This window comes from Arachis hypogaea, chromosome 3, assembly GCF_003086295.3.
Source record: "Arachis hypogaea cultivar Tifrunner chromosome 3, arahy.Tifrunner.gnm2.J5K5, whole genome shotgun sequence".
In the NCBI taxonomy this organism is placed as follows: Eukaryota; Viridiplantae; Streptophyta; class Magnoliopsida; order Fabales; family Fabaceae; genus Arachis; species Arachis hypogaea.
In genome coordinates this window covers 129,438,864-129,455,588 of record NC_092038.1, presented here as the reverse complement: position 1 = coordinate 129,455,588, position 16,725 = coordinate 129,438,864, and the positions used below count along the sequence as shown (strand labels likewise).

The following is a 16,725-nucleotide window of genomic DNA, read 5'->3' as shown; positions in this document are numbered from 1 at the left end:
AATGTAGAGCCTTCTTCCTTTGCACCTTTTTGTTGATCGGTGCTTGTTTAAAGACTTTGGGCTTGTGTATTGAATTGAAGCATTAAAGGAATACTTAAGCAACACTGTTGGGCTGAGAAAAGAATAATGGGCCCATATCACTAAAACACATATTAAACTACAATTGAACTTTTAACCCAATAAATATTTGTCATCATAATTTATTTATCAAAATCAATCTTAACTCAATAGTGTTGAATTCTTTTTCTATTCACAACATATTAAAAACATTTGAATGGTAGTTAAAATTCAAATTTGTCGGCCAAATGTATATGGCTATATCAACTATCAAGTTAGTCTTCTACAGAGTTTGATTCTTTATCATTGAGTAGATTGCTTGATGTCTAAAATGGACATCTGTTTAATTCTTCAACATATCTTGGGATACCAACTTGACCATTAATTAAATTGATTATTAATTTACCCTATACATGAAAAATTTGGTGTTTAATGTTTTGAGGGACTAACTTGATGTTCTAATTATCTTTGGAGGAATGATTTACGAATTTGCTCTAACTTGATATTATTATGTTTTTCTACATAATGCTATATTACAGACTGAGCTCAAAGTGGTTTGAAATGAAAGCTGGATGATGTCTTGTAGGAGTCTATGGTGCTTTTCTTCTTGCTTGCTATGACTACAATAACGAAGAATTTCAAAGTATTTGTAAGATTGGTGAGTGATCGGATGTTGTTAAGTAACTGTTGAGTTCCTTTATTTCTTAAAATTAATTGTCTTATATTTTGAAATTTTTACTCTGAGTAAGAACGGGATTTACTGAAGACGTGTTCAAAGCGCGTTCTAAAATTCTTGGTTCTCAAGTGATTTATGAGCCAAAGGTACCTCCATTTCTTGTTCCTCTTTGAACCTGGTTTGAATCCTGCCTAATATTACTAGTGATTTTTAGTCATACTATTGATATGGAGATACAATGAAGCCTGATATCTGGCTTGAAGCTAGTGAGGTAAGAGTGTTGTATGCCCTTGGTAATTTTGTTCTTGTTCTCTAGTTCTGTCAATGAGTTGTCGTTTGCCTCTTGATTATTGGAATATTGCACACTTCTTTCTATTGCTTAAATGGAAGATATGAGGTCATTTTCTATTAGTGTACTATATGCCATTGTAAGTAGTACTTATACTATATTTCCTTAAGTATAATGTTATATCGCAATTTAACTTGTAGGGAATACTTCTGATAATGTATTATATTATTTATTTATTCAGGTGTGGGAGGTGAAAGCTGCAGATTTGACCATTAGCCCAGTTCACTATTCCAGTTGCAAGCTCAGTTTTTGTTCCCATCCCCATTCTCAAAATGGTATCTATTTCTTAGTCTTTTCTCATCTTGCTTGAGTTAATTCCAAGTCTTGGTGTGAGATGGAGTTTTTTATATTGGCGGCTATGGTTTTTTTCTGTTGCATAGAAAATAGAATTTGGAATCTTTCCCTTTTTTTTTTGAAAGAAAAAAACTATAAACTTTGTTCTGTGAATGCCTTTTGTTTTAGTTGCTTGATTATGCATAAATTTATTTAGAGAGGCAAATGAATCCTACTATGATTAGTTAAGCAAAATTGGACACTTTTTGCACTGTAGGTTGCTGTTGCTACTCCTACAGTTGGGTCCCATGTTTGGGTTGAGGATTCTGAAGTAGCATGGATAGATAGTGAAGTCTTGGAGGTTAATGAAGAAGAAGTTAAAGTCTCTTGCACTTTACGGAAGACGGTGAGGGTCCTCTGATTTTAGCTTAATGAAACTATTGTTCTTGTATTACAATATGCCCATGCTTTAATTTTCCTTGAAATTCAGGTTGTTGTTAAAGTGTCCTGTATTTATCATAAAGACACTGAAGTTCCGCCAGGTGGAGTAGACGATATGACAAAGCTTGCATACCTACACAAATCTGGTGTACTAGAAAATCTGAGATCAAGATATGATATCAATGAAATTTACGTACATATTTCATATTTTGATGATGTTGTATGGTTGGAAATGTGGAATATTATGCTAATTTGTCCAATACTTTGCTTCCAGACTTACACTGGAAATATATTGATTGCGGTGAACCCTTTCATAAAGCTTCCTCATTTATATGATAGTCATATGATGGCACAATATAAAGGAGCAGTGTTTAGTGAGCTAAGTCCACATCCCTTTGCCATTGCAGATGCTGTATATAGGTAATTTTCTTTGCTGCACTGTAAATGGAGTCTTAATGTAATATAATTGCTGGTATTTAATTAAACTTTTGAACATTTGAATTTTTTCTCTCATTCTAACTAAAAAATAAAGCAAGTTTAGAAAGTAACTTCTATCCAGGAAGTAATAATAGCAGAGGGTAGCAAAAGTTGTGAAAATCTTTGGCCTAACTCTTTGTTGGGTTCATTTTTATACAGAAAATACATGATAGAATGTGGGTTAGGCTGTTATCTTCGATGAATCAACCCAACTTTTTGGGCAACAAGTGTTACAATGAAGATAACATTGAAGAAGAAGAACTATTAAACTAGCTGCTACATGGAGAATTTTCAGATGACACCTTGGTTATGAAAGAAATTAGCAGCATTTAACAATATGCTTCCTAAATGTTATTGTCATTCCTTCATACTCCTTCATTATGCTATATGCATTTAAATTTTAGTAGTATATATGAGCTTTTTTCTTCTCTCCTTTTTTTGGGCCCTTCCACTCCATAAATTGGCTGGAAAAAAATTAGTCTCACATTGTTGTTATTTTTGTAAAACTTGTGGGATTGAATTTGGATTTGGTGAAATACAAGGTCATTTTTAGAGAATTCAAATTTTGATAATAGAAATCTTTGATGTTGGAGAGATTATGACAATTTAAAATAGTTACTAAAATACAGAAAAAAAAATGTCACAGGAATAAGTAACTTAGTAACGGTTTTAAATCGAGAAACTGTCACTAAAATATTGTGACGGTTTAAATAATCACTAAATATGCCTAAAAACTGTCATAAGAATTAGTAACTTAGTGACGGTTTCAAATCGTCGCTAAATATTGTGACAGTTTAAAATAGTCATGAAATATAAGAAAAAATGTCACAGAATTTAGTAATTTAACGACAGTTTCAAGACGTCGCGAAATACAGTATAAAAAATACCTTTACAAGTGTTACAAATTAGTGACGGTTTTATATTTTAAAAACCGTCACAAACAATTTAGCGACACTCCTTACCAACGGTGGTCCAAAACCGTCACTATGTCAGCTAGCGACGCTCAAATCTGTGACGTTTTTTTTAACCGTCGTAAAACCATTTAGTGACAGTTAAAACCGTCACCAAGCATTAAAAAAACCGTTGCCAAAATGCTGTTTTGTTGTAATGTCTGCCGTGGCACCTTCCAATCCTTTGGCATGTCCCTTCTCTTATCTCATCCACATCTCTTCCTTCTTAGCATCAAAGCATCTTTCGCGTTCTTCTTTTTTTTGTTTTTTAGGTTTTTGACGATTCTATTTAATAGTTTGGGATGTTTTCTTATCCTAAGTTTTGGATGTGTCATTTTTATAGGTATTGAATGCTTTTTTTTATGTTTTGAATGTTTCTTCATTTTATATTTTGGATAATTCTTTTTAATAGTTTTAAATATTTTTTGTTAGTATTCTTTTATTTAGTTTTTATTGTACATTCTCCGAAAAAAAACATATGTTGATGGACGACAACTGAGTAACGGACGGTGATGAGTGATGCGACGCGGTTATGACGTGACACAACAACCAAGGCAGTTAAAAGTGATACTATATGGCGCGACTAAAAAATGTGGGAGAGAAGATTAGAATTTTGTAATTTTTTATTGTAAATAAGAATGAAAGTGATGAGATTAAGATTACTCTTAATTTAAGATTGTCGATTTTTTCTCTTGTTGAATTTTTTTATAATTTATATATTAATTGGATACAATTAACTATCCTAAATGATTATCTAATAAAATTATTTATATACTATTTATTTATTCATTCCATAATTTGAACGTTCAGATAGTAACTATTGTAAGTGAATTGATACTTGATTAATAATCCGGTGTACTTATGAATACTGAGTTTTATAAATTCGGTAACAACTTATACATACTCAACAACAAATGCATTGCGGAAGGATTAATTATTTCACTAGAAAGAGTACTTGTAATTTTATATAGTATTTCTATTGTATATTGTTGTTTTAAGAGAAAAGGATAAATAGATCATTGACCTTTCACTACAAGGGACACGGCTCTTACCTGCAATAAAATACTAGCCCTTTTCCAGATCGCTGCTATTCGAGTGAGCTGCGGCAGTTCTTGATGCGTTTTGATGGTCCGCCTCCAATAGATCCAAATTTGTTGCCCTTTTTGTCCCAACCGCATCTAATAACAGGGTGGGGGAAGGGGGTTGTTTCATTAAAGTACCCCAACCACAGGTAATATAGTTTTGTTTCATAGCAGAAAAAGTCTATTTATGTCACATTGAGTTAGTCAGAACTAGTGTCTAGTAACTCTTAATTTGATGGCATGACAGGATAAGTGTAAGAAAAATGCTGAGAATCGATCAAAGTAACTTTACACCCACACTGGCGGATCGAAAAGCTTGGCAAGGCTCGGAGAAGAAGAGGTAATCTATTTTTGAGAATGTTTTTGGACTATCTCTTCCTCTACTTATTCACTTTGTCATCATTATTGGTACAGTCGGAACGACATGGGAGGAGAGTTAGTAGAGGAGAATTGTATCTCTTAACGCACAAAAGAGCTAATGGCTCGTATGCCCGTGATGCAGCTCGGGCTATTGGAGTAAGTAATGTGTTGCGAGTCAGGAAGTAGTTTCTCCCATGTTTTAGTTTTTTAAATTTTATTGGAAGTCTGTGCAGTTAGCGACTAGCTAATAAATGCTTATAATTGCTTATCTATGTGTGTAGGAAATGATTGAGGCTATTGAGAAACGTGATGAATCTTCTAGACTGTTGTCTCAGAATGATTTGCTTGCTCAAGCTCTCAGAAAGGAGCACCCGGGTAGGGTGCGTGGCATGAGGTTAGGGCCCACTTCTAGTCAAGTCTTCGGTATGAATTCCCATCAGCCGAGCAATGATTTTGAAAGGGAGGAGACCCAAAGGGTGCTACTTGAACTACAAGCCGAGTTGGCAGCAGAAAAATTGAAAAGGAAGGCAGTGGAGGATGAGACAGGCAGTGGAGGATGAAGTAGCAGCTGGGAAGGTCAGGATACAGGCAATGGAGAGTGCTTTGATATGTCTACTTCAAGGGCAAGGTGGGAAGCTGCTATCAGACGTCGCCGCATGGATGAGTGTGTTGGAGGGACAGAATAGAAAGTAGATCTTAGGATAATGGAACCTTTTTTTCTTTCAGATATACACTTTTTTTGTGTTGATTATGCAACTCTTAGTAAAAAAAAATACAACAATAAAAATTGTACATTAAAATAAAAAAGAGCGTTGATTGCCAATGTACAATACAGTATTTTTGCAGCCATTTAACCAAGAAATAGCGGCGATTACAACATAGCCGTTAGAAATTTGTAAAACTAGGTTAGGAGATAGCGGCGGTTTAATCAGTTTCATTTGAAAACAGTGGCTGTTAAACAGCAGCGTTTTCAAACCGCCGATCATTACATTTGAACAAAACCGTGGCCATTAAATAGCAGCGGTTTCAAACTGTTCTATTCTTTTCATTTTCTCTATTTTTTCTCTACTCAGATCACTACTACTGGTGTATAAATAATTCTTGATTATGAATAAAGTGATGAGTAAAAGGCTAATCATTTGCTTTGCTTGATACATATGTATATATATCAAAATTATATTCATATCCACCACACCTTAGCTTATTGTATAGTGTGATGCATTATATACTTATTAAGAGGTGTCAAATTCAAGCCTTTTCAGGTTCAAGAGCTACAAACCTCCAAAAAATCACTTGTGAAAACAGATATAACTTTTCTGTATCAAGATTAAAGGATTATATATGTGATTATATGTCCAGACTTATGTATTCATTGCCTAATCCATATTGCATCATCATAATTAACTAACACAATATAATACAGAATTTGAATAATCATCCATCTAATTATTAATTTATTATAATGTGGTTGAACAATAATTCCCTGATTACAAACCAAATTAAAGAGGCACCGCGTCCTGACAAGCAAAGGACTTGGACCCGGCTTGCAATAATGCAATATAATTCATTCGATTCATAAAAAAAAGTATAAAGGGATTATTCCAATTTCCATCAATGTAAATAATGTTATATAATTAAGAATCTAACTAATTTCTTCTATCTGTATGCATGTTAACGTTAGATCTAATTTCAGCACAAACAATTAGTCTTTAAATGCAATCTCAAGAAATCAAACTAGACATGAATCAAGATCTCTCATTTTCTTTTGGTGTTTTATTAAGGTCATAATTTATCATGGAAGCCATGGGTCCAGTCGAAACAACTTCATCAGAACTGTTGCACGACACGACTTCTTCTTCCATTGAGTTTTGAACTAATTATCTCCTCCATCTCTTCTGTTTCCTCTTGAATCTTCTCTTGAGATAGTCCTAAAAGTTACATCGTAGCAAAACAAATTGAAATCTATTACACATTTTATAAAGAACATGGTCAGGCTTTTATATTATAGCTAGAAGACTTGTTAGACTTACATTCCCATAGCTTAGTAAGTCCTCTTTCTATGAAAATGAATTCCTCCTGGGATGCAATATCCAGTTCAACCATACATAAACAAAATACAAACACCGAGTCCCAAGATAGTTCTTCACTTCTAAGAGTTTTCAGAATGCTCAGTGTAGTGCCTCACGACCTGCATCTGAAAACAATAACATATGTATGGAATGAGAATCGGGGGTTCCCAGTATGGTAAAGGTGCCCACATAAATAATATATAAGGTCCCGAAAAAAGCTAGAGGCATTCCTAGAACTCCGACACTCAGAATCAAACTTAAGGAAAGTAAACTAAACCAGAAAGTAGGTAACTGTCTAAGGTTCTCAAGTCCTAAATCAATTTCTAACTTAACCCTTCACTTTTTGCTTCCTCCAGCCCTCCAAAACACCGGTGGAACAGCCTTCGTCACTCCTCTGCCAGACAAAGGACCTCTCAGATGCAAGCACAAGCAAAACAGACAAGGAAAGCACAAGCATGAATAACAAGTACAGCATATAGGACATATAGCAATTAATTAAAGTCAAAGAATTATGCAAGCCAAAGCAAATCATTCTCAAACAACTCACACAAATGTGCATGATGCATGCCTGCCTTACGGCTGATGAGTCTCATCTGTTGGTTATAAAGACAACCCGACATGTCCGGTAGCTAATCCGGACATCGTCTTCTTGAAAATTGGTGAGCGGTACAGTACCACGATCCTCACCTGGTAAGCGGTAAACTACCTCGATCCTCACTATCTGCGGGCGGTAAACCACCTCGATCTCCATAGACATTTTCAATTAGAAAGGAACAACCTGTGGACAGTAAATAACCACAATCCCCACCTCAACTGCAATCCTTAACAAGCAGTACACCACCATGATCCTTGTCAAGTGTATAAATCACAATTTCATAATCCGTAGACGGTAAATCACCACGATCCCCACAAACATGTCGACATTGGACAAGCGGTAAACCACCACGATCCTCGCTAGGTCAAGCCTAAAAATAGTTTCATTTTCAAATTCATTATAAACTATTCATACATTCATTAACTTATATATGCATCTCTAGCATATTCGCAACCTTCCACACTTCCTCAATTAATCAATCATAGCCACAATATATCATTACCGCCCTTATACCCTCTCTTCTCATACATTCACATTTCATCAATTCAAACTCAATTTTCATTATTCTTCTTTCTCATCTCTTTCCCAGAGCAAGCAGACAACGCCACTGCCTCTTATCCGGGGTCACGTATCTCATTCATTTACATATTCTCTGAGCTAACTTCAAAACCGTTTTCGAATTTAAACTATTTTCAAAAGACAAAGGAAAACTATTTATTAGTTAAATCCCTCGACAAGGCCTCTAGACTTTAGAGGAGCGATAACCAATCTTATTTCAAAACCAACTCATTTAAACTCAAACATAATTCATTTTTTTCTTAAATAAATCAAAATCAAATAATACAATTCTTTCGATCCAAATTAACCAAAATAAAACTTCTTAGAATTCTTCTAAAAATTTCAACAGCTCCTCCCCTAAAACTCAAACTTCTGCCACCCTTCAAGGGTCCCAACCATCAGACCAAACACCTCTCAGTCATTCAGATCATTCCTAGTATCAAATCATTTCAAAATCAAACCTATTCCAATATTAAATCTTTTTAAAAAACCAATCAACTCCAATAACAAACCGTTTATAACATCGAATCATACATCTCTCAACCAATCCATTCAATTCAATGTCACAAACTCACCATCAATTCTCAACACATCAACAATCATGTTTATTTTATACTCATCAAAGTCACAATACAACACATACAAGTTCATTTATCCTTTATACACACATCGTATACCATATACATAATCCATCAATAATTCATTCAGTTCATTCCTATCTTATGGTCTTTTAGCCTAAATTTTCACGTTACATTATATTTTATCTACGAGAAACCAAAATCATACCTTGGCCGATTCCTCCCTAAGTCCGGAACACCTCAATTATCCACCGTTCCTCAAGCTCCAAAGCTCCAATTCCTCACCAATTGAATTTTCAGCTCCCAGGATTCAATTTCAAGCTTTCAATATCCACCAATTTAACTCCAATTCAACAAGATACACGATCTAATTCATACAATATCACAATAATCAACATTGATCTCACTAAATCACCAATTCACAAGGGTTAGGGTTTCCTTACCGTTACCCATGAGTCAAATGGACAAAATTCGGTGATTATCCACCGCTAGAGTATCACTAAACCATCAAAATCACAAAATCGCTCAATACTAAAATCCAATATCACGAATTGAAAAGGGGAGAACTAGGTGAGAAAACATGATTTTCTTACCAAATTGTTCGATGAATTTTGTATAGAATTCTGAGACGAATACATAGCTGCTAACAGCTCGTCAATCGGAGTTCCGGATTAAAAATTATGAACGATTGAATTTTCGGAGGTGAGAGTTAGCTTTTTCACGTTAATCTCTCTCTTCTTCAATGTATTTGCAACAATGAAAATGAAAATGGCTCGTTTAGTAGTTTTATAGGTTGGGTCTGGTTTGAATTTGGTCTAATCGATTCGATCCGTTAACCTGATTTTAGACTAAAATCTTTAAAATTAATATCAAAATTTATATTTTAATTATTTCTACTTTACTAAAAAAATTAATTTTTTAATTTTTAAAATAATAATTAATTTATTGATTAATTATTTAATAATTATTCAAGATTTACATGTCGAATGATAATAAGTAATGCAACGCAGGTATGATATGACACAACAATTGAGACAGTTGGAAGTGATACTAAATAATACGGTTAAAGGACGTGGGAGAGAAGGTAAAGAGTTTAATAGTTTTTTTTATTATAAATGAGAATGAAGTAATGACATTAAGATTACTTTTAATATATATATATATATATATATATATATATATATATTATTGGTTATCTAATAAACTTATTTATATATTATTTATTTATTCATTCCATTATTTGAACGTTCAGATAGTAACTATTCTAAGTGAATTAATAGTTTGATACTAGACTAATAATCCGGTGTACTTATGAAAACTGAGTTTTATAAATTCGGTAACAACTTATACATACTCAACAACAAATGCATTGCCGAAGGATTAATTATTTCACTAGAAAGAGTACTTGTAATTTTGTATAGCGTTTCTGTTGAATATTGTTTTAAGAAAAAAATAAATAAATCTTTGATATTTTAGTTTTTAGATATTTAAATCTCTAAAAATTTAAATATATATCTAAATTTTTTATTTTTTTTTAAAATTTATCAATCTTTAGATTTAATTTGTCTTATTTTAAAAACTTTTTTATGTGTGTATTCGTATATCAACTAAGTCAATATAATAAAAATTATGTTTAATTTTTCTGTTATTAGGTCTGATAGACCCAAATAAACAGAAAAATCGATGTATCAAAATTTTAAAAAAATAAAAAATTTAAATATATTTTTAAATTTTTAAAAATTTAAATGTCTATAAACTAAAAGATCATAGATCTATTTATTCTGTTCTCTTATTTTAATTTTCTCCCTATTTTTCCAGTCAGATCACTACTGCTGTATAAACAATTCACGATGATGAATATAGTGATGAGTAAAAGGCTAATCATTTGCTTTGCTTGATTGATATATATATATATATATATATATATATATATCAAAATTATATTCATATCCACCATACCTTAGCTTATTGTATAGTGTGATGCATTATATACTTATTAAGAGGTGTCAAATTCAAGCCTTTTCAGGTTCAAGAGCTACGAACCTCCAAAAAATCACTTGTGAAAAAAGATATAACTTTTCTTGTATCAAAATTAAAGGATTATATATGTGATTATATGTCCAGACTTATGTATTCATTGCCTAATCCATATTGCATCATCATAATTAACTAACACAATATAATATAGAATTTGAATAATCATCCATCTAATTATTAATTTATTATAATGTGGTTGAACAATAATTCCCTGATTACAAACCAAATTAAAGAGGCACCGCGTCCTGACAAGCAAAGGACTTGGACCCGGCTTGCAATAATGCAATATAATTCATTCGATTCATAAAAAAAAAGTATAAAGGGATTATTCCAATTTCCATCAATGTAAATAATATTATATAATTAAGAATCTAACTAATTTCTTCTATCTGTATGCATGTTAGTGTTTCCTCTTGGAGGAAAATGAGGAATAGGATTATCAAGTTTCTAGTTGTAGAACAAAAAATTGTTGAATTCTGACATAAAAGTTAAAATAAAGTTATTGTGAATTTATCGTTAGAATAACGCTTGAAATAAATGGTATGTATACACCAACAAATTATAATTCATATGACATAATAATGAGATAAAAATAAAAAATATTTTACTAGATGAGAGATCTTTTATTAATAGAGAATGAAAAAATAAAAGAAGAGTCTCACTCTTGATATTCTATTGTTATCTCCCTTTTTGTAAATTAAAAAGAGAGGGTCCCCACATCCCTAAACTTTGACATTATGAGTATTTTTATCTCCATGTGAACTAAAAAATCTCATTTAATTTAAATAGTCATTGAATTGAATTTTGGAATCTATTAGGGCGTGATAATCTCTTAGAGCAGTATAGTATTTTAAACATAAATTATTCAAAGAATTGAATTAAAATTGAATATTTAAATTACAACCAAAGAATGTGAGACAATATTATCTAGGTCTGACTGATTTGAAGATTACACTCCAAAATCCAAATCTCTCTATACATATATCCAATAACAACTGGATATGATAATGTTAAAGACAAATTAAAGCTAACGAAGCATTAGATTCTGTCAATACACTGTAATAGCTAAGACCACAGATTCCATTATGAACTTTACCGAAAACAATGTTTTAATCATCTCGACCTAAGCATCTCAATAAACTCCCATCGATTCCTTTTTTATACAATTTATTGGCCATCAAGACAAAATTTATTTCTTGCAATTCATCTTTCTATCGACTGGGATATTAGAATTCTTTAAATTCTGCGCAATAGACTTTCTCCAGTCAGAATCTTTCCACTCATTTATGCACAAAACTTCTCTTTCATTCGCAGGCACTAATATTTGACATATACTAGATACTTTTTTAAATATTTTTGGACCGATTCTGTATTTCGAAATAATTTGGGCCAATTCATTAGCAATTTCATTATGGATCTTAGGAATATGGACCAAAGAAACTTTTCGAAAGGAAGTTAACAATTTCCAAGCAATTGTTAAATATGTCTGCAACTTCTCATTATTGTATTTAAACTCCTTCGATAACTGCTTTAACACTAACTGAGAATCCCCAAATATTTAAACTTCTAAAGCCCCTTTACTAATTAATATCTCGAGACCCAAGATCAAAGCTTCGTACTCTGCTACATTATTCGAGCAGGGATATTTTAGTTCAAACAAAAATTCTGATGGAATCCCCTCTGGTGAAATAATAAGAATTCCAACTTCTGTGCCATCTTTATGCTTCGATCCATCAAAATATAACTTCCAACAATCGACATCGATTTCGATTACGTTTGCCCCCTGCTCATTCAGATTATTTGAATTATCCACAAAAAAATCTATAATGACCTATCCTTTTACAACCTTGGTTGGAACATATTGTAAATCGAACTCTGTTAATGCCAGCATCTATTTTCCTAAACGTCCCCATAACGTTGGAAAACTTAGCATATATTTAATGAGATCAGTTTGTGCTATAGCCTTCACCGATTTAGCCACCATGTAACATTTAAGTTTCATACAGGCATAATACAAAGATAAACATAAATTTTCTATCAAGAAATACCTCGTTTCGATATCAGTTAGAACTCAACTAAGATAATAGATGGCCCGCTGATGCCTGTTCTCATCATCTTGGGTTAACATACATCCAATTGTGTTCTCAGATGCTGCAATGTATAATTTTAAGGGCTCACGTGGATGAACACTCGCCATAATCGAAGCCTTAGACAAATAAGCTTTAATCGAGTCGAACGCTAATTGATGTTCCTTTGTCCATTCGAACTGCGAGTCATTCTTTAACTTTATTAAAGGTGCAAATACTCGAGTTTGATCAGAAAGATTCGAAATGAACCTTCAAAGATAATTCACCTTGCCTAAAAAGGACTGCACTTCCTTTTTCGATTTGGGTGCAGATAATGCCAATATTACATCTGCCTTATTTTTTTCAATTACAACTCCTTTTTTATGAACAACAAAACCTAAAAAGTTTCCAACCGATACACCAAAAGCACATTTTAAAGGATTCATTTTTAATCCCTTTTTCTCATGGTAACAAACGCCTTTCTCAAGTGGTCGATGTGTTAACTCACCAAAATCAATTTGACCATGACGTCATCAATATAAACCTCCATAAATTTTCAAATAAACTCATGGAAAATAGCATTTATTTCTCGTTGATATGTTGCACCAGTATTTTCTAACCAAAAGGCATAACCACCCACTCATAAGTACCTAACGTCCCAGGACAATGAAAAATAGTTTTGGACACGTCATCTTCCGCAATGAAGATTTGGTTATATCCTGAATAACCATCCATAAAACTAAGGATTTCATTTCCTGATGCAGAATCAATTAACATATCTGCAATTGGCATAAAATATTCATCCTTTGGATTAGCATTATTCAAATCCCAAAAATCAATATATACTCTTAATTTTCCATTTTTCTTCATCACAGGGACAATATTCAAAACCCATTCAACATAGCGTACAGTTTGAATAAATTTCACTTTACTCAAGCGTTCTATTTCTTCTTTAATTTTTTCATTGATTTCAGGAGCGAAACGTTTTGGAGTTTGTTTCACGGGTTTAGCATTCAGTTTTAATGTTAATCAATGTTCCACAAGTGAACGATCGAGACCAGGCATCTCATGATAATCCCAAACAAAACAATCTTTAAACTCATGTAAAAGATTAAAGACTTCAGTACGAAAAAGATTGACAAGATCTTTACAAATATACGTAATTCGAACATCATCAAAAGTCCCTAAATTAATTTCTTCTAAGGGATCTTGAGATTCAAACCCTTTATAATGATCATCATCTTTTACTAATCATTTTTCAAAATCCAACGGTTCTAAATCATAGATGCAATCAAATGTGAAATCTGGAACTTGATCATTTATCAAATTAATATTACTTTGATTTTCTACACAATGAGCCTCTGCTATCAAATCTGCAGTCTGGCTCGCATCATTATTTTATTACATAAAGCAGTAGAAATATGACTAAACTCGATTGAAGACATCAAGTCGGTACAATTATAATTAGAAAAACTACTAACCCTATGTGATTCTACTTCATCAGAGGAATCATCTTTATTCTTTACAGAAAGAAAATTATTTAAATAATTATGCAAAGTTACCAGGTGGTCGGAAACCCCTTCAACCCGGTCCATAGAGCAATCTTCAAAGGATCTTCAAGATAGACAGTCCCAATCAGTTAGAGCAAATCCCAACTCTCGGTAACGTAACTTCACCAAAAAACCCTCCGAGGACAAGTAACTACCTTCACAATTATAAGAATTCAGTGTTCGGTCAACATTCATAGGTTTTAGCTTAGGATTGTACATTCTAAAATCGACATGCAGTTGCTCGACATATAAATTCGAGTCTGCCTTGACGATTTCAGGCTTGCCATCCTCCGTCCACAGAAGAACACTCTGATGCACAGTAGAAGGTACTACTCCCACACCGTGAATCCAGTCTCGCTCCAGCAAAGCATTATAACTTGCTTTGGATGGAACCACCACGAACACAGTGTTTCATTCAGATGAACCAACCTTTACAGTCAAAGTGACCAATCCCTTTGTCGGAGTCGAAGTCCCGCTAAAATTCGTCACAGCAATATTTGTGGGGACCAAATCATCAGGATGCTTTCCCACTTTCATTAACATCCTCTCAGGCAGAAGGCTAATTGCTGCCCTACCATCGATCAAGACTTTGTTTACCTCAATCCTAATCAAAGTGGTGGTTATATGGAGTGGGCGGAGATGAGACATCTGTTTTTCAGTAGGCCGCAGGAAATACCCCGACTCATCTTCAATTAGAATGAAGGAAAAAGCTTCCTCATCCTCCATGTCATAATCTACCTCTGGGTCACCTTCATACTCACCCAGATACTCTGTTGAAATGATCAAAATCGTCCTAATCTTGTCATCATCCCCTTCTTAGAAATATTCTTCATCAATATCGACTTCTTTATTTTTGTCGATCCCTGAAGATTGGACTATCGCCTTGCCTTTTTCCATCTTAATAGGAGATGGAATTTCTTTTGGACAAGTCTCTCCATCAGAAGGAAAGACAATCTGAGAATGCACAGAGGGCGTTGCCCCCTTGCTTACTTCCACTTGAGTTTTTTATTTTGATTGAAATTTCTCCTGCCTCTTCTGCCTCTCAGATACCTTCTAGCTCGACCACGTTAATAAAGATACTGATTTCGAGGAGGTCTTCGATGTCCCCATTGTGGGTTGCGTTGATACAGAGGATCCCATTTCTGGAACTCCTAGCAATTTCGAATCCACTGAACACCTATGGCTTGAGATCGGTTTAAAGGTGCAGCAGTACTTTGCTGAGGGGTCTTAGAACCCTGACCTTCAAAATGCCAAATTGGTTGCCTCTGGCGTGCCTGCTTTTCTCTATGAGCCAATTCTTTCTTTATTCTCTCCTTTTCAAAAATTGCTGCTGCTTCGGTGTCAAAAACATCATTACACCTTGGACACAGAGATACATCCCGGTCTTTAATTTTTTGCTAAACCAGAAAATCCAACAATCTGTCCGTCACCCGGGGATATACTGATCTTACTTGCGACTCAAAATCATCAAGAGTCACATCAAAATCATAGGACATTCCAACCATGTTCACTCCAAAGCATGGTTCAATAAAGCTAGCATCAACATCGAAGGGATCGACATCAACCTTCATTTCCTTCTTGCCATCATCGAATTTCAACCGTCCTTCCATTATTACTTCCTGAATTAAGTCCCTGAAATGAACACAACTGTTAGTCGAATGACTTGTTGCCTGGTGAAACTTGCAATAAGGTTTTCCTTTTAAATCTTTCACCGAAAGTAAAGTTCTACCCTCAGGCAGAATTAATTGTTTATCTTTAAGCAACATATGGAAAATCTGATAAGATTTCGAGATTTCAAAACTATATTTCTTTTCACTTTTTAGTTTTGAATCATTCGACTTTTCGTTACTAGGAAGCTATTTGAGTAAGCAACAAACATACGGAGGGTTTTTGTTAAGTTCAGCCAAATCGACTTCTGTTTCAAAATCAAATTCCTCCTCCGAAGATTCCATGGTCACTGGTGCACGAAATTGCAATCACACTTTTGCAACCCCGCACAACTAACCAGCAAGTGCACTGGGTCGTCCAAGTAATACCTTACGTGAGTAAGGGTCGATCCCACGGAGATTGTCGGCTTGAAGCAAGCTATGGTTATCTTGTAACTCTTAGTCAGGATATCAATAATTATCAGGGTTGATTGTAAAAAGTAAAAGAACATGAACAACTAAGTACTTGTTTTGCAGTAATGGAGAACAGGTTGAGGTTTTGGAGATGCTCTATCTTCTGAATCTCTGCTTTCCTACTGTCTTCTTCTTCAAGCACGCAAGACTCCTTCCATGGCAAGCTGTATGTAGGGTTTCACCGTTGTCAATGGCTACCTCCCATCCTCTCAGTGAAAATGTTCAACGCGCTCTGTCACAGCACGGCTAATCATCTGTCGGTTCTCAATCGGGTTGGAATAGAATCCAGTGATTCTTTTGCGTCTGTCACTAACGCCCAGCCCTCAGGAGTTTGAAGCTCGTCACAGTCATTCAATCCTTGAATCCTACTCAGAATACCACAGACAAGGTTTAGACCTTCCGGATTCTCTTGAATGCCGCCATCAATTCTAGCTTATACCACGAAGATTCTGATTAAGGAATCCAAGAGATATCTACTCAATCTAAG

General features: G+C 34.0%; 1 protein-coding gene across 1 annotated transcript; it reads left to right on the top strand.

Annotated features, from left to right (window-relative positions):
• The first annotated feature begins 894 nt into the window (after positions 1 to 894).
• On the top strand, positions 895 to 2,830 carry LOC140182781 (myosin-8-like). Its single transcript, XM_072230162.1, has 5 exons — positions 895 to 1,004; positions 1,264 to 1,357; positions 1,633 to 1,761; positions 2,071 to 2,216; positions 2,433 to 2,830. Exons 2-5 carry the CDS (start codon positions 1,355 to 1,357, stop codon positions 2,473 to 2,475), a joined length of 321 nt encoding a protein of 106 aa, XP_072086263.1. The 5' UTR covers positions 895 to 1,004; positions 1,264 to 1,354; the 3' UTR covers positions 2,476 to 2,830.
• The last annotated feature ends 13,895 nt before the right edge of the window (positions 2,831 to 16,725 follow it).